General features: G+C 39.9%; 1 protein-coding gene across 1 annotated transcript in view; it reads left to right on the forward strand.

Annotated features, from left to right (window-relative positions):
* Positions 1 to 205: 205 nt before the first annotated feature.
* zgc:85932 (uncharacterized protein LOC405875 homolog) overlaps positions 206 to 27596 on the forward strand; it is a 38176-nt gene continuing 10785 nt past the window's right edge. Inside the window, exons 1-6 of the mRNA XM_056238623.1 lie at positions 206 to 620; positions 7829 to 7898; positions 13978 to 14096; positions 14169 to 14302; positions 20862 to 21033; positions 22257 to 22328. Coding sequence (XP_056094598.1) covers positions 390 to 620; positions 7829 to 7898; positions 13978 to 14096; positions 14169 to 14302; positions 20862 to 21033; positions 22257 to 22328 — 798 coding nt within the window. The 5' untranslated portion in view covers positions 206 to 389. The remainder of the gene's footprint in view (positions 621 to 7828; positions 7899 to 13977; positions 14097 to 14168; positions 14303 to 20861; positions 21034 to 22256; positions 22329 to 27596) is intronic.

The raw sequence follows: 27596 nt of genomic DNA on the forward strand, positions 1-27596 counted from the left end.
TATTCATAACTTTTAAAGAACCTAGAACATTAGCCAAGGTTCTGAGATAGTGGTTTGTGCCTCATAATTGTTATACGCTTTTTGCTATGTATGGTTCATTTTCCACTGTGGTTGTCACTTGTCATTGATCATGACAGATGTTTTCTCTCGTGACAGTTCGTGTGTATTTGTTATGGGTGCGCGCGAGCAGCTCTTCAGGTGAGGGAGGAGCTGGTTAAAGGTGAAGTGAGGAAGACCTGCTTTATAAACGCACTTTACCACACACCGACGACTCGCTGACATTGTTGACATTAGGGATAACTCGAATTGCGTATTTCTGCATTCAGGCACACACTCGCTTCCTAACACATTAGCATTAGATCGAGGAGGTTTAAAAGTCGCGCGCGATCATGAGCGGATCCCCGAGGCAAGAGTTTTTGACGCAGTCCAGTATGTCCATAACAAAGAAACAGTCGAGCACGGACTCGTCCGACTCGAACGCCTGGGATAGTTTGGGCAGCCCGACTCTTCTGTGGTCTCCCAGCTCCGGGATTCCTCTGCAGGACGGCCTGTACATGGACGCGCGGTTCCCGGTGCAGAACATGCCGATTCAGACCGATGTGGTTTGGAAACGACCAAAGGTGAGGCGAAGTTCCAGCACACACCTCCTCCTGAGAGCCACTGTAAAGATGAGTGTTGACATATAATCTACATATAGGCCAAACATGCTTACAAGCATCCTGAACTCTTCTCTGATATCTGCTGTCTGCTGGTGTAAGCAATGTTATAGGCTATACATACGTAGGCTAGTATTTGGACGCACTGCTTTGTTGTAAAGTTATCACTCTCAGCAGAAAATATATAATAATATATATAACCTTTTAGGGATTCCTGTCATGACATTATTTTATGGATTTACTTTAAATGAACTTATTTTTTTAAACGTTTTTAATTAAGCAGCTCAAAGTATAAGTATAAACATATACTTTACACTCTCAGAAAAAAAAGGTACAAAAGCTGTCACTGGGGCAGTACATTTTTTAAAAGGTACACTTTTGTTCCTAGGCTACCAATACCCTTTAGGCAAAAAAGTGTACCTTTTGAAAAGGTTCCGCCACCGTGACAGCTTTTGTACCTTTCTTTCTGAGTGTACCACAAGAAAAGATTGAAATAACCTTTTAAACATGGTTCAATAATTTAAGACATTTCTCCTTATAAAGAACCTTTTTGGCATAAAGGGTTCTTTTAAATTGAACCCTTGGGATCTATAGAACCCCATTGAAACTTTTTCAGTGTGCACTAAGAAATAAAAAAAGTATTTGGTTACTTAAGTCACACTATGTCTGAATGGGATTGCATTGCATTAAAAACAAACTAAGCAAGTGCCATTATTTTAAAGATAGCAGACATTCAGACATTATGTGACATCTGTGTCTATTATTTATTTCTCAGACCGTGCATAACTTTATGCAACATTATTCTGATGCAGAAACATCTAATGGCATTTGGCATTTGTATTGTTGGGTCTCTTGTAAGGTTTGTAGGATGTATAGATGCTGGAAGGCCTCAAGTAACATGACAATTACATGTGAGTTTGATCAGGGTTTGAGCTAAAGGGCACATTTGGATTTGGGGAAGCAAAGTAAAGTAGTCATTTAGCAGACACTTTACAATCAGTCCCTCTGGAGCCAAGTCTCCTAATCAAAGGAGAGATACTAATAGTTTTTAGAAGGATTTAAAATCTTTAATGTTTTTTTTTTTTTTTTTTTTTCGCCCGCCACCACCCCCCCTCTTTGGAGGACAACTTTATTTTTAATAAAACAGAAAAAGAGCATATATACACAATATATTACAATACAGACAATAAATGTGTATACAGTAACTATTCAAGTAACTATTACTATTGCTATTACTATCACAGTAACTGTGAATAGCATAACTATTCACCCCGTTCAGTGTGAGCCTGGGTACATAAGTGAAGGGGGGGTTATAGCACCATGTTCAAGGTGTAACACGTAACATAGGACAAGTGACAGACAAACAACAACAGAGAACACATCTTGATGCAAATTATTCTTATTCTTATTCTTATTATTCCTTCCCTTTTCTCTCCTCTTTTCTTCCCCCTCTTCCTTCCCCTTCTCCCCTCCCTCCCTCCCTCTTCCTCCTCTCCCTCCCCTCCCTCCCCTTCTCCTCTCCTCTCCCTCCCCTCTCCGCCTCCCCCCCTTTCTGTTGATCTGAAATGTAGGCTATATTAGTTGATCATGGTTAAGGTGTTTGAGGGAAAGGGGGTTTGAAAACATGTTATGCATGAGTGTAGATGCATATATGTATGTATGAAGTGATAGCTGCAGTAACAGAAGGGGTGAGGTATGTGTCTGGTTATATACACGGCTTATAGTTATGTTTGTGCGATATTGAGAGATGTCAAGATGTCAAAAATGTAAGAAAAGGGGACCATATATCTTCATAGGCTGATATTTGCTTTATTCTGTACGCATTGTATTTCTCAATTGAAATATATTCTGATATTAAATTTATCCAGTGATTGATGTGGCAGGATCAGAGCCGGACAGTAACGGAGTACATTTACTTGAGTACAGTACTTGAGTACAATTTTGAGGGATCTGTACTTTACTCGAGTATCATTTTTGGGGAGTACTCATGACTTTACTCAAGTACATTTGAGAGGCAAATATTGTACTCTTTACTCCAATACATTTCTATCCATAACCGTGAGTACCCGAGTAAAAAAAAAAAAGAACAAGAAAAATCTCGGACACCCTCAATTTGTTGTTTCCCTCTCAAACGTGATTGGATTGTGCAGGCGCCACTGATTGGGACAGCCTATCAGCAATCACTTTCAGCTTTCCGCCAAAGTCAACTCTATGGTCAGATTTTATATTACACATTAATGTAAGCCAAGCATTTGGTTTGATGTTCTTGAGTATGTGGTGTGTTTAACACAGTCAGGTCCAAATGTGGCAGTGGCGTAGCCACTAGGGCTGCAACAAACGATTATTTTGATAATCGATTAATCTAACGATTATTGGAACGATTAATCGACTAATCATCGATTATTTTCGCAGACTAATCAGTAAGTTTGGAACGATTATTCAGCTTTTCCAATTATTTAAAACATTGAGTTATACATATTCTAACTATAATATAAAAAAAGAAAATCACTTCAGCTTTTGAAATAGTTGTTTTAATGAACTTTGAGCCAACTAAACAGGTCATTCTCTTTAAGTTTTCAGATTTCGGTCCAACTCAAATCACACACAAATGCTCTCTAAGCATTGTTTAATAGGCCCACTGCTTTTCTTAGAACTGAAACAGAAAAAGGGACATTTACTTCAGGACACAAAGAATGGTAAAATATTAATCTGCAAACAATTATTATAATTATAAAATTACAATCTTTTTTTACATGACAATTGAGCTGACAGAGACGTTCTCATTCACCTTTTAATTTATAGTATGAAAAAGTAACTGCCATGATATTCTTCCTATATCATAGGAAGGATAGGCCTATAACATCTCGTTTTGTAAGTCTTCATGATTATTGAACAAAATACAGGCAAGTGATAAGACTATAATAATACCTAATATACTAATAGTGTTACAATAATAAAAACAGCCCTGACTCCTAAGCTGGATCAAGCTTTATTCTATACAAAATAAGTCATCACATTACTGTAATTATATTACTATTGATAATATTATTACTATTATTAGTAGTATTGCATTCTCTAATAAAGAGAGATTTACCGCTGGTTAGTAACGTTAAGCTCCAGCCGGAGAACACTCACTTCTCACCGGCTCCTCTTTTGCCGGGATGTTTCCTCTTGCACTCCAACATGCATGTTGTGCTCCCATGAAAATTGCACACGACAGCATTCTTGATTTGAAGTTTTGTGAAACTTTCCCAAACCTAAACCTTGCTAGTTCGGATTCGTTTGCACTGTCATAATTCGCGCTGTATTTTCTTCTACCGCAATAGCATTTGTAAGGGCTGCACTACACTCTAGCGCTACAGCGCCGTAGCGGTCAAATCGCGGGATTGCAGGCCCTTACATTAGGTCACGTGAGATCAAACGACTACTCGACAACAAAGATATTTGTCGACAAATTTTTATTGTCGACGTTGTCGACAACGTCGACTAATCGTTGCAGCCCTAGTAGCCACGAGGGATTTCGGATTTCTTTAAAAAAAAACTTTAGGAGGCAAAATATATTTTTACTGATTATGTGAATTACACTGCGCAAACCAAAGTAGGCTAATACCCAGCGAATGAAGAAGGGTTGGCACTCAGTCTCCACAGTACATAAAATATTCATTTTGTTTTATTTTATTTTTCGGGTTTGCATTTATGAGGAAAAAACAATGTTATGGACGTGTTCTCCGTTACGGACGTGAGCGCTCTGAAAGCGGCATAAAAAATGCTTTAAAACTTTCACAGAGACATCAAACAGAAAACACAAAACCTTTCTTTAACCTGAACTTCGTTTTGCATTAATTGTATCTTAATTTGAATCAATGTTTCATCAACCAATTGCCTGGGTTTAATAAATAAGAAGTAAATAGCAGACGATAGATAAGAAACGGAGGCGCCGGCACGTGAACTGGATCTCGTCTCATAAATGAACCGAAACACAGTGTATAAGGTAGCCTACTTGCCTCTCACAGACATGTCTACTTTTAAACAGAAAAATTCAAAACGAAAGAAAACAGACTACAGACTGCTCTCTGCTTATGTAATCCGTATGAAATGTGCATTTCTCTCTGGCGCGTTCACTACTGAAGATCGCGAGTCAGCATCGTCAACTTTATCTAGCCGACACTGACAAAGAAAACACTTGTTTATTAACAAGTGTTTATTAATAAACAATTAAAATATCTCCTTGCTATATTTTACATATTCATAATCATTCCTTTTGCCGGTTCTTTGTGACAGCTTTTAGGTGCTTTATTGGCAGCGCCACCCTTACATGTGGTGTGTGTGTGTGTGTGTGTGTTGTCCCCGCATTTAAAGATGGGACCCCCCAAAAATTTAATTTAATTAAATAAAGCAACATGGTAAAAAGATGAAAATGACTTGATTTTACTTTCAATTCCTTTTACATTCTCCAAGGTATTAACATTAACATTTTTCATAACTCCATGTAGGACGTTTCTGTGCATAAATGTAAGCACTGTGGCAGTAGATTAGTAATGCAATATTTAGAAAATCTACTCTTGTACTCTTGATACTCAAGTACTTTTAAAAACAAGTACTTTAGTACTTTTACTTAAGTAGACATCTGAATGTAGTACTTTTACTTGTACTTGAGTAAAATTTAGCAAGGGGTATCTGTACTTTTACTCAAGTAACAAAGCTGTGTACTCTGTCCGCCTCTGGGCAGGATTTCTTTGATTTCCAGTTTTGGAGAACTACTTTCTTGGCGACAGCTAAAGAGATGAGCAACGGATTCCTATATTTTTGTGAGATATGGATTTCGGAAAGGTCGCCTATGAGACAAAGTATTGGGGATAATGGGATTCTGTGGCTCATAATGGTGGTGAGCGTCTCAGTAACTGTAATCCAAAAAGAATAGACTGGTTTGCAATGCCACATGGCGTGCAAATAGTCATCTGTACTACCTAAAGTACATTGTGAACAGATATGAGTGTTGTGTAGGCCCATTTTGAACATTTTACTTTGGGTAATATGAGTTCTGTGAATGACTTTATATTGTATAAGTTGCAGGTTTGTGTTATTGGTCATAAGAAAAGTGTTCCTACAAATTTGTTCCCAGTACTCAGGGTTGGGAGAGATGGCCAGGTCGGTTTCCCATTTGGTTGTTGGGAGTGTTATTGTTGTGTTTTGGTTCGAAATCATTGTATATAGTTGGGAGGTTAATTTTTTTAAGTTATTAATTTTCAAAAGTTCTTCTATGAGCTGAGAAGGTTGTAATGTATTGTTTGTAAGTGTGGTTTTATTTTTAATTAGGAGTCTAAGTTGTTGATATTTAAGAAATTGTTCCCTCCCAACCCCATATTTCTGTATGAGTGTGTTAAATGACATAAAATAGTGGTTCTCAAATAAGTGGTGAAGCTGTGTGATTCCTTTTTGTGCCCATGTGGGGAAATAAAGAGGTTTATTCTATCTTTAATGTTTTTACGTCAAACTGCTGCATATAAAAGCAAGTTGTGTGAAAGTAAGGGGGTGTTTCATTGAAATATCAGGGACTTGAGTGTGTTTGAGTGAAGATCTGTCCAGGCTTGTGTCTGGTGAGCAGCTGCCACACACACACACACACACACACACACACACACACACACACACACACACGCACACGCACACGCACACGCACACGCACACACACAATCTGCCCAAAGGAAGATACAGTTTAGAAATTGAATGTTTAAAAATGATGTTCCTCAACTGTAATATTTCTATTGCTGCTCTTCAGTTTTCCTTCAGTTCAGCAAATAACTTTCTTCCCATAAAGATCCTTTCTCTTGTGTAGGTTCTTCAGATCAGTGGCTTCTGGGTCCTTTACACTTCACAATGAAGTCCCATTAGTTAATGCATATACTAACATTAAGTTACAATACAACACATTTGTTGACGTTCGTTAATAAAAATACAGTTCATTGTTAGTTAAAGGAGCTGTATGTAAGATTGTGGCCAAAACTAGTACTGCAATCACTTTCAAATTACTGTAGAGTGGTGTATCCCCTCCCCCTCCTCCCTGACTCGAGGTTGCCAGATCGGCTGCAGGATCCAGCAGGAACGTGACGAGCTGCAGAAGTGGTAACTAGAGCAGAGCTGGCAACCCGGATGCCGCAACACTACTGACTTCGTGATTGGTAGATAGATGGAGGGAGGAGCATCAGACCAAAACACAACATGACAACATCAACATCAGTTGAGGGCTGCAACTTCACTTTTTAAATGACAATATCCTGGCCAGACTACTGTTGTCAGTGATATAAGTATTTGAAATGTACATGATTTTTTAATGTGTAGTGACATTTCAGGGCCATTTTATGATTAATTGAAATAAATTTCTTACATACAGCTCCTTTAATGTTCGCTCAGGTTCATTAAATAATACTAACAGATACAACTTTTGATTTTGATAATGTATATGTATGTTGAAATTAACATAACATTAATAATAAATTATTTAGAAGTATTTTCATTGTCAGTTCATATTCAGTAATGCAAACAGATGGAAACTTATTGTAAGTGTTAAGAAAATAAATTCTAAAAAATATTTAAAAATGACATAAATTGTAAAACTTGGAACTGTTTTGTTTAAGTCATTCCAAACATCACCCATTAATGAAAGTACTCCCCCCCCCCCCACACACACACACCCCACCGCACCATAAAATATCATAAAAGTAATCAGTTTGACTCATGCATTATATTCGAAGTGTTCTGAAGTCATATGATACATAGCTTTATGTGAGGAACAAACTCATATTTAAGTTGATTTTAACTTTAGTGCTCATTGGTTCTCATGTTTTGTAATTGTTCACAGCTGCACAGTTTATATATTGTTTTAAAATTACATAATTCTGTCAGGCATGATTAAGGTCGTGAGACCGAAACGTTGCTAATAAAACATTTTTATATTACTTGCAAGTACTGATAGTGTGCGGGAGTTCCTTAATTGCAGATTTGTCGACCTACCTATTTGGTCTTCTTTTTCTACGCACCTATCACCTGGCGTTTGTTGATTGATTAACTCATGTCATTCCAAAATATATTTATAAACTCTGTGCAGTCATTCTTTTTCCTAAATATCCTTTGATCCTAAAATGATCCTTTGTGTTTTCTCCTCTCTTTTCCAGGAGATGTGTCCGTTTCCCCAGTTTATAGTGGATGGAGCCACACGCATGGACGTCTGCCAGGGAGTTCTGAGTGAGATCTTAATCCTCAACCATTTAAACGATAAGAATTTGCATTGAGAATAACACATGTGCTGCAGGTTTTTGCAGGCTCTCGTGTAAGCAACATGTTGTGGCACCAAAAAGCTTTAGTGTTTAGCAAATAGCTGTGATCTTATCACCTGGTGGGTCGCAGGTCTTTTCTGAGGATCACAGAAAGCTAAATAATACAGTGCAACACTTCCAAATCTTTTGTTGCTAAAGTCCCCCTGTAGTCAATCATTTTATCCCTAAAAACTCACCTTTGATCACCAAAATGACATATTTAAATGTTTTTTCCTTGGGAAAAAATTACTTTATGCCTTAAAATAGCTTGAATGTAACTCTACACCCTTGCCTCATTTAGTATACGCGGTTCTATGAATATGCAAATGAGCCCCGCCTCCACTCACTCACTCCAGCTCAGAGTTCCACTCGCTGACGATCACACGTTGATCTGATTGGTTACAAGGTAGTTTGGGACGCCAGAAACACCAGCGATTTCAAACCGTGTTTTTGAGACTTGTCGTTTCTTTGTTCTGTTGAACAAAAAATAAGATATTTTAGAGAATGTTGGTAACACGGTTGACGGAATTCATACTATGGAAGTCAATGGAGTCCATCAACTCAACTGTCTGGTTAACAACATTCTTTAAAATATCATCTTTTGTGCTCAACAGAACAAAGAAATTTGCACAGGTTTGGAACAAGAAGTGAGTAAATGATTGACAAAATTTCCTTTTTGGGTGAAATATCCCTTTAAGGTCAAAAGTCATGCATCCAATCAAACTCTTCAGTTGGTGCGAATCGTTCGGTGACTTGGTAGAAGCTCGTCAAATTAGACAAATGCCAACATGGGCATGTTGCATGACACCCTCATCCTCAAAAACATGAATAAAATTACAGAGGATAAAAGAAAATACCACTCTAAAGTCGGACATATGAAATAATCGTAAAAAAAGAAAAAGTTTGAAATGAAACAGTTTATTGAAACTTTTGATAAAATAAAATATATTTAAAAAATGCGTGTGTTTTTGGTGAGTGTCTCATATTTGATCCATCAGGCTTTTATGGCACATATGATATAGTGAGAATATGGAGATCAAACTGAGGGAGGAAAAAAATTTTTTTATTCAAAACCAATTTTATTTTATTTATAAAAGGTACACTACTGACGATGCGCTCCCCAAATTTCACGATGCGCTCCCCAAATTTTATCAGGCTCACTGTTCATGAACTCTTGGAAGTGCTTGCACAAAGGATAGTAAAATCTCATCCTGTGTTCTTGGAATCTGAATATCTGGACTTGTCCAGTGACTACTGAGAAAGATCAGCTGACAACAGGGGAAAGTCCTTGTGGCAGCACGGAGAGACGGCTGACAGGAGGGAATAGACCCCACTGGGACAGTCACGGGTTAGCTTCCCATTTCTGTAGTTTCCCATGCTTCGCAGTATGTTGGAAACACCCGCTTTAGCTACAGAAAGGCAAAATACGAGAATACCCCTAGAGTCTGCGAGAGCGGGGGCGGAAGATGACTCATTGACTGACAACATGATAACGACAGGACTGGAAACGACTACGAGTAATAAGAGCACAGCACAAGAGAACACCACAGCAACTGTCACAAGTTCCGCTGTAACGGCGGGCCACAAACAGATGCAGGTATGTGTCTGTGGTTGGAGGAAAGTTACATCACATCATGGGTTGAGGATCCACCAGGGGAAGAAGGGGTGTTTGGGTATAGAGAGACAGAGGCCTCGCATTGATCACTTTCTGCAAAAGCGATCAAATCAGTCGAATGAAGCACAGCAACTGGACGCAAACCATAGCTTGCAGTGCATCAGTACCACTGTCATGGAGGATGTAAACTCAAGCACCGAAGTAACAACTGAGGTGGAACCAACAACAGGTGTGGATCTCACCCAGCCTCCCAGACCTGCAGTCGAGAGGAGACTGCCAGGGCACAGATCGTATGTGAAGTGGCCTGGCGCCAGTGACAAGAAGTTGTGGGATACAGTGAATACTGACCTTACCTTGATCCTCGGAAAACTTCGAGGCACAGTGGAGAAGAAGTTGGAAGGGATGGGGGACATCATTTATGAGTACGGGGTAGAACGTTTTGGAGTGCAAGAGGCAAAAGGCGGGAGAAAGGTTCCAACCCCACCAGTTCCCAGGAGGCAACAAGAACTTAAGCGCCTCGTTCAAGAAAGGAGACAGCTTAAGAAACAGTGGAAGAAGGGCTCGGAGGTGGAAAAGGCGGGCATAGAGGCACTTCAGGCTGACATTAAAACCCGGTTGGCATCCCTCCGTAGAGCAGAGAACCTACGGAAACGCAGAAGGAAGAAAGAGCAAACTAGAACTCGATTCTATAAAGATCCCTTCAAGTTCCTTAAAAGTCTCTTCACGAAGGAAAAAAAGTGGAGCTCTAAAAACAACAAAGAAAGACCTAGAGGAGCACCTGAGAATAACAAACTTTGACTCAAAGCGACATGAACATCTGGCTATCCCATCAGATATCCCACCCATTGAACCCCCGGAACATCATATTGAGACCAGCCCTCCGACATGGAAAGAGGTGGAAAACATAGTTCGACGGGCAAGATCAGCATCAGCCCCGGGGCCAAATGGAGTCCCGTACAAAGTGTATAAGAACGCACCAGATGTCCTGAGGTTCCTCTGGAGGCTTATGAGAACGGCATGACAGAAGAAGATAATACCCAAAGTGTGGCGTAGGGCAGGCGGGGTCCTGATCCCTAAGGAGAAGAATGCAGTGAACATCAGCCAATTCCGCCCAATTTCCTTACTGAATGCCGAGGGTAAAATCTTCTTTAGGGTCATTGCCCAGAGGATGGCCGTGTTCCTGCAAAGGAATGCGTACGTCGATACATCTGTACAGAAGGCAGGAATATCAGGGTTCTCTGGCTGCTTGGAACATTCCAGCATGATCTGGCACCAGATCCAAATGGCCAAAGTGGAGAAAAGGGACCTCCATGTAGTTTTCCTCGACCTCGCCAATGCATTTGGTTCTGTGCCCCATGAACTCCTGTGGTCTGCCTTCAGATTTTTCCACATACCGGTCACAATCACAACCCTAGTGAAGGCGTACTTCCAGGATCTGCAGTTCTGTTTCACCACCTCAGGGTTCACCACCTCATGGCAATGCCTGAATGTAGGTATAATGGCGGGATGTACAATTTCTCCGTTAGCATTTATAATAGCAATGGAGGTTATCATCAGATCCTCAAAATGGGTTGCTGGTGGACAGCGTGTCGACTCTGGCTTCCGTCTCCCTCCACTTAGAGCCTACATGGATGACATTACAACATTGACCACCACTGTTCCATGCACCAGGAGACTGCTCAGAAAACTCGAGGAGAACATCAGCTGGGCCTGTATGAAGATTAAACCATCTAAATCACGCAGCATCTCGATTGTGAAGGGAGTACTGTCTGACCTGAAATTCTTCATCGGAGATGACCAAATCCCAACAGTGTCTGAGCAGCCAGTAAAAAGCCTTGGAAGGTGGTATGATGCAAACCTGAAGGACAAAGACCAGGTGCAACAGCTGTGCAAAGACATCAGTAGTAGCCTACAGTCCATCGACAACACCCAGCTACCTGGAAGGTTAAAGGCCTGGTGTCTGCAGTTTGGTCTCCTACCCCGGGTGTTGTGGCCCCTAGTAGTGTATGAGGTCCCAATCACAATAGTTGAGAAGATGGAAAGAGGAGTCACAGGCTACTTAAAAAAGTGGCTCGGAGTTCCACGATGCCTTACCTCCATAGGCCTCTATGGAGATGGTGTCCTCAAGCTGCCCCTCACCAGTCTAACAGAGGAATTCAAGTGTGCAAAAACCAGGCTCCAGATGACACTGAATGAATCTCGAGACCCAGTGGTGAGTAACAACGCACCGACCTTGGCAACCGGGCGTAAATGGAGGCCAGGAAAAGCAGTCCAGAAGGCAACTGCAGCCCTCAGACATGCTGATATTGTGGGTCATGTTCAGCAAGGGAGAGGAGGCCTTGGGTTAACTAGCCATGCTGTTTGGAGTAAGGCTACTGCAACAGAGCGGCGGCAGATGGTAGTGCAGGAGGTACGCCATCAGGAGGAGGCTGCAAGGTGGGCCAAGGCAGTCTCTCTTGCCAAACAGGGACAGTGGACTAGATGGGACAGTGTGGAGAAGAGGAAGATTAGCTGGAAGGATCTGTGGGCCATGGAAGCGAGGCGGTTGAGCTTTTCCATCAGAGCAACGTATGACGTCCTTCCAACACCAGTTAATCTTCACCAATGGTATGGTGAAGATCCGGACTGTGCCCTCTGTTCCATGCCAGCCAACCTCAGGCATATTCTCACAGGGTGTAAAACAAGCCTCACCCAAGGACGCTATACTTGGCGTCACAACCAAGTCCTAAAAAACCTTGCGTCCGCCCTGGAGGACAAGCGAGCTGCCACCAACTCCCTACCACCCCCAACAGCATCACACCCCTTACGGACGACTTTTGTCCGTGAAGGGGCAAAACCACCGAAGAGCAGCTCTACACCATCAGAGCGAGACCAGCTGCGCTTGGCCCGCGACTGGAAAATGCTAGCTGACATTGGTCGGCAACTTGTGTTTCCTCCCGAGATCGTAACCACCACCCTAAGACCTGACATGGTCCTCTGGTCCAGTTCACTCAAGAAGGTCTTCATTATTAAGCTCACAGTACCCTGGGAGGACTCAGTAGGTGAGGCTTATGAGCGAAAACATCTGCGCTATGGCGATCTAGCTACCGAAGCACGGCATCATGGTTGGAACACAGAAGTCCGACCAGTGGAGGTGGGCTGCAGAGGTTTTGTGGCAACATCTACGACCAGACTGCTTAAAGACCTGGGAGAGCCAGCGTTCTGCAATCAGAGCTGTATCGGAGGCGGCAGAAGGTAGCAGTCAGTGGCTCTGGATGTAGAGGAAAGACCCCAGCTGGGCCCCGAAGTGAGAGGGCCAGGAGGTATGCGGTCAACAATGCTTGACTCAGGGAGGAGGACGCCCCTGCTATGCATAGTCCCACGGGATGTTGGCTATCAACAACAAGGCAACTCCTATGACTAATTGGGAATGGGACGCAAGCGTAGGATTGATCACCCTGTCGCTGGCCGCCTGTGGGGAGGGTGTATAGTGTGAAAGGCCGAAACACCCTAGGAACCAAAGGTACACTACTGACGATGCGCTCCCCAAATTTCACGATGCGCTCCCCAAATTTTATCAGGCTCACTGTTCATGAACTCTTGGAAGTGCTTGCACAAAGGATAGTAAAATCTCATCCTGTGTTCTTGGAATCAGAGGCCCAAACTGAGCAAAATATGCAGTTTGGTGCAGATCCTGATATTTATATGGACAGAAAGTAAGATGAAATTCTGATGTTTGTAATGTAAATCAATCAGATCTTCATAACAGTATAACTACTACTGACATAAAATACATATATTTCAGTCGTCACTCTATATCTGCCTACAATATGTCTTAGTAAGAATATATTTAAAAGCTTATAGTTTTCAAAAGTTGCTTCAGTCCAGTTAGTGTCCATCTTGAAATATTACTAACAATATAAAAGGTCATACGTTTACTAAATAAAAATAAAAATCAGTGAAGATTTCACAGCAAAAACAACCTGAACCACCATCATAAGCTGAAGGTGGACATTTTTACAATTATACTCAAAGGGCTTTTACTTCTAAAAATCACATTGTGTACAAAGTTTTGATCAGTTTGATATGGTTAAAATCTAAAGAAGAAAAAAAAGTGGGATTTATTGGCTGCTGATAGTGTTATTGTATTATGGTTGTTATTTTTGTTAATAATCAATTTAAATGTTTGATTTTTATGATTATTTCTGTTCACTTTAGCATGATTAACAATTTCGGTGCTGTCACGGCACGTCCACATGTCCTAAAGCTAAAACAGTTGGGAACTAGTGTAGTAAAGTGTACTTTTTTTCTTTTTTTTTTACCACATAGCTACTATTCAAATAATCATTTATAAGCAAATTAGAGGTAAAACTTGTTTTAACGTGGTTTAATATGCTTTAACTCTCTCTCTCAGGTGATTGTTGGTTCTTGTCTGCCGTGGCGTCTCTCTCTCTCTACCCTTCCCTTCTGGATCGTGTCGTTCCCTCAGGCCAGGGTTTTCAGAAGGGCTACAACGGCTGCTTCTATTTTCAGGTGAGTGGCGTGTGCTACTGCGCTGAATGAAGCGGTTATGATGGCTCTAATGGCGTCTCTCTGTTTGTCTAGTTTTGGCAGTATGGTGAGTGGAATCGGGTGCGAGTCGATGACCGCTTGCCCACACGTGACGGTCAGCTGATCTATCTACATTCATCAAGCAGAGAGGAATTCTGGAGCGCTCTGCTGGAGAAGGCTTATGCCAAGTCAGTAACAGCAGGGCCGCGTTAAGAGCTCACTGGGCCCCGGGGCTATGAGTTACTGCAGGGCCCCCCCACCACCACTTTAGGTCACCAACTACATGAGCTAAATGTTATATCATTATACGAGTCATTTTATCTATCTATGATATAGCCTACTTCACAGTCAAGTTATATTAATTTTAATATGATTTTTATTATTTAAAATTTAATGCCACTAAAATTTCATAATTCTTGAGACCAATTTCAATATCACAATAAATAATAGTAGTTTAAGAAAAGAATCTCAAGCTTACTGATGACAAGAGTCCCAGATAACAATAGAACAAAGGCACATAAGAAATCGACCTACTTGAAAAACTTAAAGCACTGAATATTATATTGTAAAAAGTAATCAAATATACAATACATAGTTTTCACTATAAATTCAACACTCATTTTTATTTATTTTACAAAAGTGATTCAGTCAAGAGCAGTAAATTACTTTCTTTCTTATGTTTGATTAACATTATTGACACAAATGGCGACAGCAGCTTTATTAGCAGCTACTGTCACTTTAAGACCTCAGGGTCGGAACTCAAGTGCGCTGCGGCTGTGCAAAACCGTCTCAAGTTCACCATGGTCTCAAAACGAGCATTTACTAAATGAATTCTCTCCCGCTGCTTACTGTGCCTGATCAGTTTAAAATAGTTTGTATCTAAACCACAATTAAAAACGCGTTTAAATTATTAACTTACATCATGATGGCGCAGCAAAATTAACATATTTCTACCGGATATATTATCGCCACGCCAGCCCTTTAGCCGAATATAGAGTTTGATCAAACACAAAAAGCAATATCCATCAAGTTAATAATCAAACTTACCGAAAATTGGTGGGGTCGATGATGTCTTAAGAATAGTCTAGATTCTAGAATGAAGTGAAGAGTGGAGGCGATTGATAGGTTGATGCGTAGGCTATATTTTAATCAGGCTCAGGCAGCCATCATCTGATAGGCCTACGTACAGCAGCAGGTCGATTGTTCACGCGTTAAATATAGAATAAATATATTTGATTGGTAGATCAAATTAAAACGTGACGTTTCAATTTACCATGCCCTGCTGCCCACGGGGGTTTGATTGACAGGCGAACTGGCCAATCATAACGCCGAATACGCAATTTTGTCCGACAACAAAGCTGTCAGTGGATTAACGTCGGTGGACTTGAACGTGAAAAACGGTATTGTTTAAATTACTTAAATGACAATATTTGAAAGTTGAGACTTTGTTTCATATCAACAGTCTGAGCCCTCTCTTGTATGTAGTCACTCAGTGTAAAGTTAGTCTTTGCCCCGCGATGTATTTTTCACTGCGTGAGAACATGATGTGCTTGACTCTTGAGAGCCGCCTGGCTTGTCACACAGTAACTAAAAAAGGCGGGTCTTTGCGAACGGTCACTATAATATTAATGATAATGATTCCATGATAATGCATGGAATATACGGCAAAGCCCCACTAAATAACAGGACCAATTTGTGGGGGGCGTGGTAAGGCTTTGGAAATCAGATTGCTAGTAGTAGTCAATCTGCACCACAGCCAATCACGGGCCCCCTCCTTGCTCGGGCCCCGGGGCTTTAGCCCCGCCTAGCCCTATTGTTAATGCGGCCGTGAGTAACACATAAAAGTGCCTTAAAGTCCCTCTGTAGTCAATAATTTTAACCCTTAACTAATTTTTGATCACCAAAATGACATATTTAAACTTTTTTTCCCTTAAAAAAATAATTTCTTCATGCCTTAAAATAGCTTGAATGTAACTCTACAGTACACCCTTGCTTTGTTTATTATACGCGGCTCTATGAATATGCAAATGAGCCCCGCCTCCACTCACTCACTCCAGCTCAGAGATCCACTCGTTGACAATCACACGTTGATCTGATTGGTTACAAGGTAGTTTGTGACGTCAGAAACACCAGCGATTTCAAAACGTGTTTTTGAGACTCTTTTTTATGGAAAACTTATGAATTTACACATGGTTTGTCTTAAAGCATATTAAAAACATCACATAGATATATATAAACAACATTAAAAGTTGGATTTTCACCACAGGGGGACTTTAATATAATTGCATTAGAGAATATTAAAGCGATGTCTGCAAACAAATGATGCCACTGATTGTTATTATAGGCAACTACTGCTCAAAAGTTTGGGGCGGTGAGATTTTTTTAAATGTTTTTGAAATATTATTTTTTAATGATCATTAAGGCTGCATTTATTTGATCAAAATACAGTGGGCACTTTCGAAACACTGCTTCGTGAACCAGTGATTCGGAGCGTGTATCAAAATGCCAAAGTCATGTGATTTTTGTAAACGAGGCTTTGTTACGCCGTAAAACCTTGCCAGCCACCGCCAGCATTTTTGATCATTTTCACAAAAGTTTCATGGCCCCTGGATATTTAGTTGTATGAATATCTGAACATGCAATTTATCAAAGGAGAGAACAGACCCTCTACTTTAAAAAAAAAACCAACAACAACATTTATTCTAGCTTTATGCATTCTTTTTTTATTAACACTTGAATGTGGATAAGTTTCATAAAAAAGGTAACAAAAAGCTGAGAAAATCAAGTTTTTGTCAAAGACTACATTCAGATCAGATTTAGAACGATGGTCAAAACACAGATGGAGTAGATCGAGTCCATCAACACCCCTAAAGCTTCACAGTCCAGTTCTGGGTCGACATTTCATTCACATTAGGCAGATGTGATTTAAATGCTGTTTAATGTTGATGATTGCGTTATTTTACATATGGATATGATTACATATGATATCGCTCATTTCTGCATCTTCTTCACCTGTGTTTTGATCAGGAGATTCAGCACTCTTTCAGAAGATGTGTCATAGCGCCCCCTACTGTATTACAGTGAAAACACAGAAAGCCTGAAAATACCATCAATGGCGGGAAAAGAGTTAATAGTTTCATAAATAGCGGAAATTTCCATCTATGGCGGGAAAAGTTAATAGTCTCATAAATGGCGGAAATTTCCATCAATGGCGGGAAAAGTTAATAGTCTCATAAATGTCTTAAATTTCCATCAATGGCAGGGAAAGAGTTAATAGTCTCATAAATGTCTTAAATTTCCATCAATGGCGGGAAAAGAGTTAATAGTCTCATAAATGTCTTAAATTTCCATCAATGGCGGGAAAAGAGTTAATAGTCTCATAAATGTCTTAAATTTCCATCAATGGCAGGGAAAGAGTTAATAGTCTCATAAATGTCTTACATTTCCATCAATGGTGGGGAAATAGTTAATCGTCTCATAAATGTCTTAAATTTCCATCAATGGCGGGAAAAGAGTTAATAGTCTCATAAATGTCGGGAATTTCCTTCAATGGCGGGAAAAGAGTTAATAGTCTCATAAATGGCGGGAATTTCCATCAATGGCAGGGAAAGAGTTAATAGTCTCATAAATGGCGGGAATTTCCATCAATGGCGGGAAAAGAGTTAATAGTCTCATAAATGGCGGGAATTTCCTTCAATGGCGGGAAAAGAGTTAATAGTCTCATAAATGGCGGGAATTTCCATCAATGGCAGGGAAAGAGTTAATAGTCTCATAAATGTCGGGAATTTCCTTCAATGGCGGGAAAAGAGTTAATAGTCTCATAAATGTCGGGAATTTCCTTCAATGGCGGGAAAAGAGTTAATAGTCTCATTAATGGCGGGAATTTCCATCAATGGCGGGGAAAGAGTTAATAGTCTCATAAATGGCGGGAATTTCCATCAATGGCGGGGAAAGAGTTAATAGTCTCATAAATGTCTTAAATTTCCATCAATGAAGGGGAAAGAGTTAATAGTCTCATAAATGGCGGGAATTTCCATCAATGGCAGGGAAAGAGTTAATAGTCTCATAAATGGCGGAAATTTCCATCAATGGCGGGGAAAGAGTTTATAGTCTCATAAATGTCTTAAATTTCCATCAATGGCGGGAAAAGAGTTAATCGTCTCATAAATGTCTTAAATTTCCATCAATGGCGGGAAAAGAGTTAACCGTCTCATAAATGTCTTAAATTTCCATCAATGGCGGGAAAAGAGTTAATCGTCTCATAAATGTCTTAAATTTCCATCAATGGCGGGAAAAGAGTTAATAGTCTCATAAATGTCTTAAATTTCCATCAATGGCGGGGAAAGAGTTAATCGTCTCATAAATGTCTTAAATTTCCATCAATGGCGGGAAAAGAGTTAATCGTCTCATAAATGTCTTAAATTTCCATCAATGGCGGGAAAGGAGTTAATAGTCTCATAATTGTCTTAAATTTCCATCAATGGCAGGGAAAGAGTTAATAGTCTCATAAATGGCAGGGAAAGAGTTAATAGTCTCATTAATGGCGGGAATTTCCATCAATGGCGGGAAAGAGTTAATAGTCTCATAAATGTCTTAAATTTCCATCAATGGCGGGAAAAGAGTTAATAGTCTCATAAATGGCGGGAATTTCCTTCAATGGCGGGAAAAGAGTTAATAGTCTCATAAATGGCGGGAATTTCCATCAATGGCAGGGAAAGAGTTAATAGTCTCATAAATGTCGGGAATTTCCTTCAATGGCGGGAAAAGAGTTAATAGTCTCATAAATGTCGGGAATTTCCTTCAATGGCGGGAAAAGAGTTAATAGTCTCATAAATGGCGGGAATTTCCATCAATGGCGGGGAAAGAGTTAATAGTCTCATAAATGGCGGGAATTTCCATCAATGGCGGGGAAAGAGTTAATAGTCTCATAAATGTCTTAAATTTCCATCAATGAAGGGGAAAGAGTTAATAGTCTCATAAATGGCGGGAATTTCCATCAATGGCAGGGAAAGAGTTAATAGTCTCATAAATGGCGGAAATTTCCATCAATGGCGGGGAAAGAGTTAATAGTCTCATAAATGTCTTAAATTTCCATCAATGGCGGGAAAAGAGTTAATCGTCTCATAAATGTCTTAAATTTCCATCAATGGCGGGAAAAGAGTTAACCGTCTCATAAATGTCTTAAATTTCCATCAATGGCGGGAAAAGAGTTAATCGTCTCATAAATGTCTTAAATTTCCATCAATGGCGGGAAAAGAGTTAATAGTCTCATAAATGTCTTAAATTTCCATCAATGGCGGAGAAAGAGTTAATCGTCTCATAAATGTCTTAAATTTCCATCAATGGCGGGAAAAGAGTTAATCGTCTCATAAATGTCTTAAATTTCCATCAATGGCGGGAAAGGAGTTAATAGTCTCATAATTGTCTTAAATTTCCATCAATGGCAGGGAAAGAGTTAATAGTCTCATAAATGGCAGGGAAAGAGTTAATAGTCTCATAAATGGCGGGAATTTCCATCAATGGCGGGAAAGAGTTAATAGTCTCATAAATGTCTTAAATTTCCATCAATGGCAGGGAAAGAGTTAATCGTCTCATAAATGGCGGGAATTTCCATCAATGGCGGCGAAAAAGTTAATAGTCTCATAAATAGCGGATATTTCCATAAATGTCGGGAAAAGAGTTAATAGTCTCATAAATGGCGGGAATTTCCATCAATGGCGGGAAAAGAGTTAATAGTCTCATAAATGTCTTAAATTTCCATCAATGGCAGGGAAAGAGTTAATAGTCTCATAAATGGCGGGAATTTCCATCAATGGCGGGAAAAGAGTTAATCCTCTCATAAATGTCTTAAATTTCCATCAATGGCAGAGAAAGAGTTAATAGTCTCATAAATGGTGGAAATGTCCATCAATGGCGGGGAAAGAGTTAATTGTAAATGTAAATAAAATTTCAGCATCCTGAAATATTCGGCAGAAACAGGAAAATAAATAGATAAAATAAAATAATTATTTCGGCTGAAATGGTTGATTCTTAAATCCCAAGATAAATCTTTTAGTCGATGCTGTTTTCAGTTGAAACTTTTTTTGTTAGCGCACCTTGTTTCTTTTTTTTTTTGCCTCCCATCTAATCATCACAATAAGCTTTCTGCTTTGTTACTTTTCATATGAAACAAATACTCAGCTTTCTAATTGTCAATTTTGCCTCAGAAATCAAACAATAAATACAGTTTTGACTCTCTTTAAGGTGTCGTGACAGATCGCTGTAGCCGCTTCAGTTCCAGCGGCATGTAAACCGCTCATCTCTTCTTCTTTACTACTAGTTATAGCACCAAATAAACATAAATGAACATCAGACGCTGTGTTGAAAGATACAGTACAACTTACCTAACTGTATCTATCCCTCACAGCCTAGTTTTCATTTGTCAAAAATTAAATATGGCACTACTCTGACTAAGATCTATTACTCCAGTCTTCAGTGTCACATGATCCTTCAGAAATCATTTGAATATGCTGATTTGCTGCTCAAGAAACATTTCTTATAATTATCAATGTTTAAAACAGTTATATTTTTGTAGAAACCATGATACATTTTCAGGATTCTTTGATGAATAGAACAGCATTTATTTGTAACATTATAAATATCCAAACTTTTGAACAGTATTTTTGGTGTCCAAGTACTTTGCACATTCTGCATGTACATAAACTGCTTTTGTCTGTTGCTCACAACGTCTTTTCACCTGTTTGTGAGGATGAAGGGTGGCTATAACGCTCTGAACATGGGTTTCCCTCACGAGGCGATGGTGGACATGACAGGTGGGATCACGGAGGTCTTCATGTGTGCGTCTCTCCCTCGGGCGCTGGGCTCGTTCCTGCGTTCCCTGCTGCAGAAAGGAGCTCTGATCAACTGTGCTAACTCACAGGTTTACACTCTTCACATGTCTTATTTAAAGAGACATTTCATAAGAACCGCATTTATTTGGAATAGAAATCTTCTCTAACAGTATAAATGTCTTTAAAGTCACTTTTGATTCATTTAATGCATCCTTGCTAAAAAGTACAAATTTCTTTAAAAAAATAATCTTTTGAATGGTTATGTACAAAACATTTTTTTAAATAATAAAAGAACAGAACAGATCCTTTATTTATCATCTTTGCTGGAATTTATGTAGGCGACTTCGCCATATTAAATTAGTTTTTCTTAATTAGTTTCACACACCAGAAGTAACCTCGGGTTTCCTGCTTAAAGGGATAGTTCACTTTGAAATACATTTTTGATATGTTTTAGCTTACCTCAAGGGCATCCAAGATGTAGGTGTCTTTGTTTCCGCAGTAGTTTCAATTTTGAAATGTTTAGGTCAAACCGTTCTTGTCTGTCAGTCTTATAATGCAGGTCTATGGTCACCACCTCAAAGAGCATGCACAGAGAAGTCCAAATTAAACATGATTTAATGACTCGTAAATGTAAGTACACATTGATGGCCTAAGACACGAAACGAGCGGTTTGTGTGAGAAAACGAACAGTATTTATATCGTTTTTACCTCTTGTAATCACAGTCACGTCCAAGTGATCTGAGGGCGCCGGCGCTTCGGTCTGTGCGTTATAAATACTATAATATATTATAAATATAAATAAAAACGATATAAACACTGTTCGTTTTCTCACACAAACCGCTCGTTTCGTGTCTTAGGCCATCAATGCGTACTTACATTTACGAGTCATTAAATCATGTTTAATTTGGACTTCTCTGTGTATGCTCTTTGAGGTGGTGACCATAGACCTGCATTATATGACTGACAGACAAGAACGGTTTGACCTAAAAATATCAAAATTGAAACTACTGCGGAAACAAAGACACCTACATCTTGGATGCCCTTAAGGTAATCTAAAACATATCAAAAATTTATTTCAAAGTGAACTATCCCTTTAAGGGCTTATTATTTACAGCTCACTAATCAAAACTTGCATGTTCGAACCTGCAACCTTTCAAACAGCAGCCCAGATTTTTAACCACCAGTGTGCGTCTTCTTTCTTTGTTGTGTTCTGGGTAAAAGGATCTTTCTTGAGTTCCAGGAAAGTGATTTTCTCTGACAGCTGTTGTTTTGTGAAGGTAATCTATTGTCATGTCTCTTTGTCTTTGTGCAGGGTCCCCTTGAGAAGAGCAATGGGTTTGGGATTTTGTTCAGACATGCCTATTCTGTGACAGGCCTGGAGACGGTGAGGGGGAAATGCTTACCTTGATTCTCTCTCTCTCTCTCTCTCTCTCTCTCTCTCTCTCTCTCTCTCTCTCTCTCTCTCTCTCTCTCTCTCTCTCTCTCTCTCTCTCTCTCTCTCTCTCTCTCTCTCTCTCTCTCTCTCTCTCTCTCTCTCTCTCTCTCTCTCTCTCTCTCTCTCTCTCTCTCTCTCTCTCTCTCTCTCTCTCTCTCTCTCTCTCTCTCTCTCTTTGTCAAACCAGCTCTTGTATGTTTCATCAGTGTTTGTTTAACGCTCAGAGTTCCACCAGAGGGTGCCATCAGCATAAAGACCTAGAGTATGTCTGGAAGTGCTAGGGGTGTAAATCGGACAGTTCATCACAATACGATGTGATATCGATTCTCTCAGTCAGCGATACGATATTTGCCGATACCTCAAAGAAATTCTGCGATTATCCGATTCGATTCAGGGCTATATCGATTGATTTAGCAATATTTAGATATTATGTGCCAAGTTTACACAACCAGTTACATTTTTATCAACTCACAAATGCAACCAAAATATATAACATGAACTTTTTATTATTGCACACCCTCTCCCAATTAGGACATTTTTACACAGAAGAGTCCATTTACAAAAACAGATAACTCTGTTCTAGTTAATTTTTATAAATCATGTTTTTTTATTATTATTGTGCATTCCAAGTAATATCAATCACACTGCAGCTGGGTTGTTTTAAATAAGTAATAATAACTTTAAAAAAATACAGGTAACTGTTAGCCTGGCTAACGTCAGACCACGTCTCATTGACATTGAGACGTGGTCTGGGAACCACATGTTCATTTCATATTTGAGGCGTTGTTTACGAATGCCCAGAGCCGTTTATTGGGTGCTACGAATGTCTATCAAATGCGCCTGTACATAGCTCATAGCCATTCGTTTCAATTATACCAGATGACGTATGTAGAGCGACAGAAATTAGACGAGGAAGAAGACGATGGGTCAGAGATTTATTTGCGTTCTAAACTACTTAGAACAATATCTAAGGCTGCATGGAAAGGTAACTTCGCGTCTGCTGCCATGTTTGATCCATAGGTATAAACCATAGACAGTATAAGAAGTGGACAGAGCCATCTCATTGGAACTCAGTTGAAGCCCATTTTTAGCGATTTTTGAGCACTTCCGTTCCTGACGCGCAGACTCAAACCGACTCAAACTAAGCTTGATGACGTGAGCAACCTGTCTGACAGACGTTACTCTTCTAGTAGCTGTGCGTGAAAACTGCCAACGTTAATCTGGCAGAGACGGGGAACTTGAGCAAAGAGTTCTTTGGCGTGAGTGAGCAGGAGTAAGTATTCCGTTGCTTTTATGGACTCATTATCTATGGGCTTCTCCCTTGACGGGACGTCCCCCCGACTGCCTGCGAGCTTCTCCTCCTGTCTGTACGGTAATTTCTGTACAGCGCGACAGAGAGTCGAGTGGTTATGACGCAATCGTTAGCCTATTTTACTAAATCTGTTTCTACGGGGCCATAATGTAACACAGAAGGTAATGGAGGTCTTTATACATTGTCGTGTTTCTTTAGAAATAAATAATGGACAAATGGAGTCTTTAAACGCCTCAGATGTAAAGTTATTCGCTGTCAAAGTGACGCCAAAATGAATGGGAGTCAATGGAAATGCTAACGCAAGTGAAGTTCTGCTACAACATGGCGGCACCCGGCCGGCTTCAACTTCCGGTCGATGGATTACCCCCTTGGTATAAACAAACTGCTTCGGTGTGTCGCATAGGCGTCGTCATCGTCTTGCTGCTCCCTCCCCGTTCTGTGATTGGTCCCCTCGCTGAGGCTAAAATTTGGTCCATGGTATCCAGACTGCCTAGCAGCGTGAATAAAATCGCGCTGCGCAAAGGCAGTATGGGGAAACCCAGGCTAGGTAACTGTATACCCTGCTAACAAAAATATGTTCTAAGAATGTTTTTAACATTTCCATTAAGTTATGAAAACTGAACAGGCTAGCAATAGCGAGCTAGCTTTGAGAGTATAAAATCCCACCCTCCCTTCCGAACGTCTCCAAAGCCGCCACTCTTCCAAAACACATGAACACACACAGCAGGGAGCAAACAAAATCATCACGAGAGACGGCGTTAAACTACTTCATGTCTTAAAGCACATAACATTACAATAATAATGAACATTACTTAAAGAGTACTGACCTGTATCACCTGACTGCTGCAGATTTCATTGAAAGGCATAAATTTGAGTCATGAACCGCTCCGAGTATAACGTCATGGGTTTCCAAATGGCGTGAACGCAGCATAAGCTTGTTGTTTTGGTTCAGGAGGAGCTGTGAAAGGCGGCTGCTGTGTCGTTTGCGTTGCTCGGTGACTGACGTCTGTGTAACTCATAGCATGAAACGCGCAGATGACGTGTGATGTCTGCGCGAGCAGGTGCGTGGAGGTATGGAAATACATACGCTGACAGGCAGGAAGGACATCCTATCGTTGCCCTCGGACCGAATTCAATGAATGGACACACATGTTATGGTCCTATGCCTTCCACAGATGAAATATATACATATAATTACATTTCAAACACTCAACTTAGTGATTGCTATCAGGATGTGAAGAGACTTTCAACCAGCATAACAAAAAAAAAAGAATGTTCGCTTCCTTTTAGCGAACATTCCATTTTGCAAACATAATAGACCTTATGCACCAGAGAAACGAGGGCGCCGCCATCTTTAGAATATTGTCTTTGAACTTCCGTTTTTGCGGTCGCTCTGTATATTTCTATGGCATCGCTGTCCAGGAGTAATTAGCTGGTGAAGTTGATTTACTTATTGTAGAGTTAACGAAAGTTATCATGAGCATTGTAATGTTTATGATAAGCATTGTAAAGCTTATGTCTTCTTAACAAATGGACCTTGGGATTTTTTTTAAATGAGCCGTTCATTCATAACTACGCAAGATCGCTGTGAAAATACAGACCGGAAGTCAAGAGACAATGAGCTCAGCGCGGAAAAGGGGCGGGGCTACATAAGGTCTTTTAAATGTTCTCCGAACATTCCGAAACAAGTAGTTACATATAAAATGAACGATGTATAAGTAATGTTTTTGTGCTGACGTTTTGAGAACATTAAAGACCAGGTAAGGTTAATCAAACGTTCTATTAACGTTACTGGAATAATATTTGTTCGTAACTTTGAGAGAACCTTGTCAGAACATACAGCTCGGTATCTTGGTTGTTTTTCTCTGTCTCTCTTTCTTTCTGTCTTTGATTCATGTTTCATCTTAATACTAGAGGGCGCCATCATCTCCACTAGAGGGCGCCATCATCTTAAAGAACAACAGAGCATGTCTGGAATGCTGCTAGTATGCAGTATGCACAGTATTGTTGTGTCCCGGTTCACATACTCTTATCAATCCGAAAAATGTTCTAAAAACGTTTTGATAACATCCCCATTAAGTTATGAAAAAGGTTATTTCTGGATATTTTTAAGCCTTTAATGTCCAGTTTTTTAATGTATTAAGAAAGTTTTTTCTTGGTGATCTGAACATTAGAGGAACATTCCCATTCTATAATATTGAAAACATTGTGAGAACGTTCTATTGTTATTCATTAAGAACATTATAGTTCAGAAGAACGTTCCCTGTTCGCTGATCCTTCCAATGATTAAAGGACTTTCTGAGAATAATGGTCAAAAATGTTTTCTCCCAAAAGGTTATGTGATATCCCAAGAGATAAGAACATTTAACACCACATAACATAATATATTCCATGAACATTGTCATAATGTTTCTGCTAACATTACAAAAACATGAAGCAAATATTTATTAAATCTAAGGACGTTCTGACTTTTGAGAACATTTGCTCAACAACATTAAGAATGTATGTCAAATATTAATAATGCATTGTTTCAAATCAGCTTCACAATAATAAACAACAGTGTTCATTTAGCAAAATTCATAATTTATGATTTCAGCTGTAAAGCAGCTCGGCAGAAGAAAGGTGTTATTATTCTACTCAATTTAGTTCATTGTTGATTCAGTTCAGTTCAATAACAGTGTAGATGTTACAAAGTTAGTGTCATCATCCAGCTTAATACAGTTCAAAGTTTTGTTCTCATCCGATAGTGTTTCTGAATTTTAATCGTCTTTTAAACCCCGCAAGTTGAGCATCATACATCAAGCTCCCAAAAGTTGCTTGAATTTAGCATGCAAACATTGTGAATACATGTGAAGACTATTGGATTTAAGGTAGTATTATATGCACAATAATAAACTGAAAATAGTATGGATGTAAGTGTGCAAATATTTCTGTCATAGTGTCTAAATAATGGAAATGGCGTGTGTGTGTGTGTGTGTGTGTGTGTGTGTGTGTGTGTGTGTGTGTGTGTGTGTGTGTGTGATAGTGTCTAAATAATGGAAATGGCGTGTGTGTGTGTGTGTGTGTGTGTGTGTGTGTGTGTGTGTGTGTGTGTGTGTGTGTGTGTGTGTACCATAGCGCCCTCTAATGGCCGTGAGGTTACACCTCAAACAGCTGGAAGGGAAACCCAAGCACATCACATCTGTTCAGCCTGAAGCCTGTTTTATGCTTCTGCGTCGAATCGACGGCGTACCCCCGCAGAGCCCTCTGCGTCGCCGCGAACCCCTCTCCGACCCCTCCGCCGTAGCTCGACGTGCACCTCCAAAAAATTGTAACTACGCGTCGAGGCGACGCAGACCGCAAGGGCTGTGATTGGTCAGATTATACATCATTTCGGGAGTGTAGCTTTTCCGGTTTTCCGGTTTTCCGCCATTTTTAAAGTGCGCAGTTTGTTTCAACGATGTATCACGTTGAGGAACGATTAAATCACTTCTGCGATTAAACATTTGCAATAAAATAATTTGTTGTTCAACGTCGATTAGTTCCAGCTGCAACAACATTCTCTCTCTTTCGCTCGCCATTACGCGCGTTTCCATTACAGATTTGCGCAAAACTTTTGCCTTTTTTTCTAAATGTCGATAAAAAAACTATTGCCAAATGACCGATGTTATGCAACTAAACGTCTTTTTTTCCATAATCATTCCAAAAATCATGGCAACGGACGTTGGTAGCCACCGCACTAGACATTATTATTATTAATGGAAGGAGACGCATTAATGGCATTAATTAATAGCAGGGAAAGACACGGAGTTCTCCCTCATTTCAGCTCCGAGGTCTTGATTGTGGCATTTCTTTGAGGTTTAGAGTCCAGTAGGCTATTCCTGTAATTATTGTTTCTTTTATGAATTTTATGAATCCATTCGTTT

The sequence above is a fragment of the Rhinichthys klamathensis genome, unplaced genomic scaffold (genome assembly GCF_029890125.1).
Source record: "Rhinichthys klamathensis goyatoka isolate OS25496 unplaced genomic scaffold, OSU_Roscu_1.1 h1tg000527l_1, whole genome shotgun sequence".
In the NCBI taxonomy this organism is placed as follows: domain Eukaryota; kingdom Metazoa; phylum Chordata; class Actinopteri; order Cypriniformes; family Leuciscidae; genus Rhinichthys; species Rhinichthys klamathensis.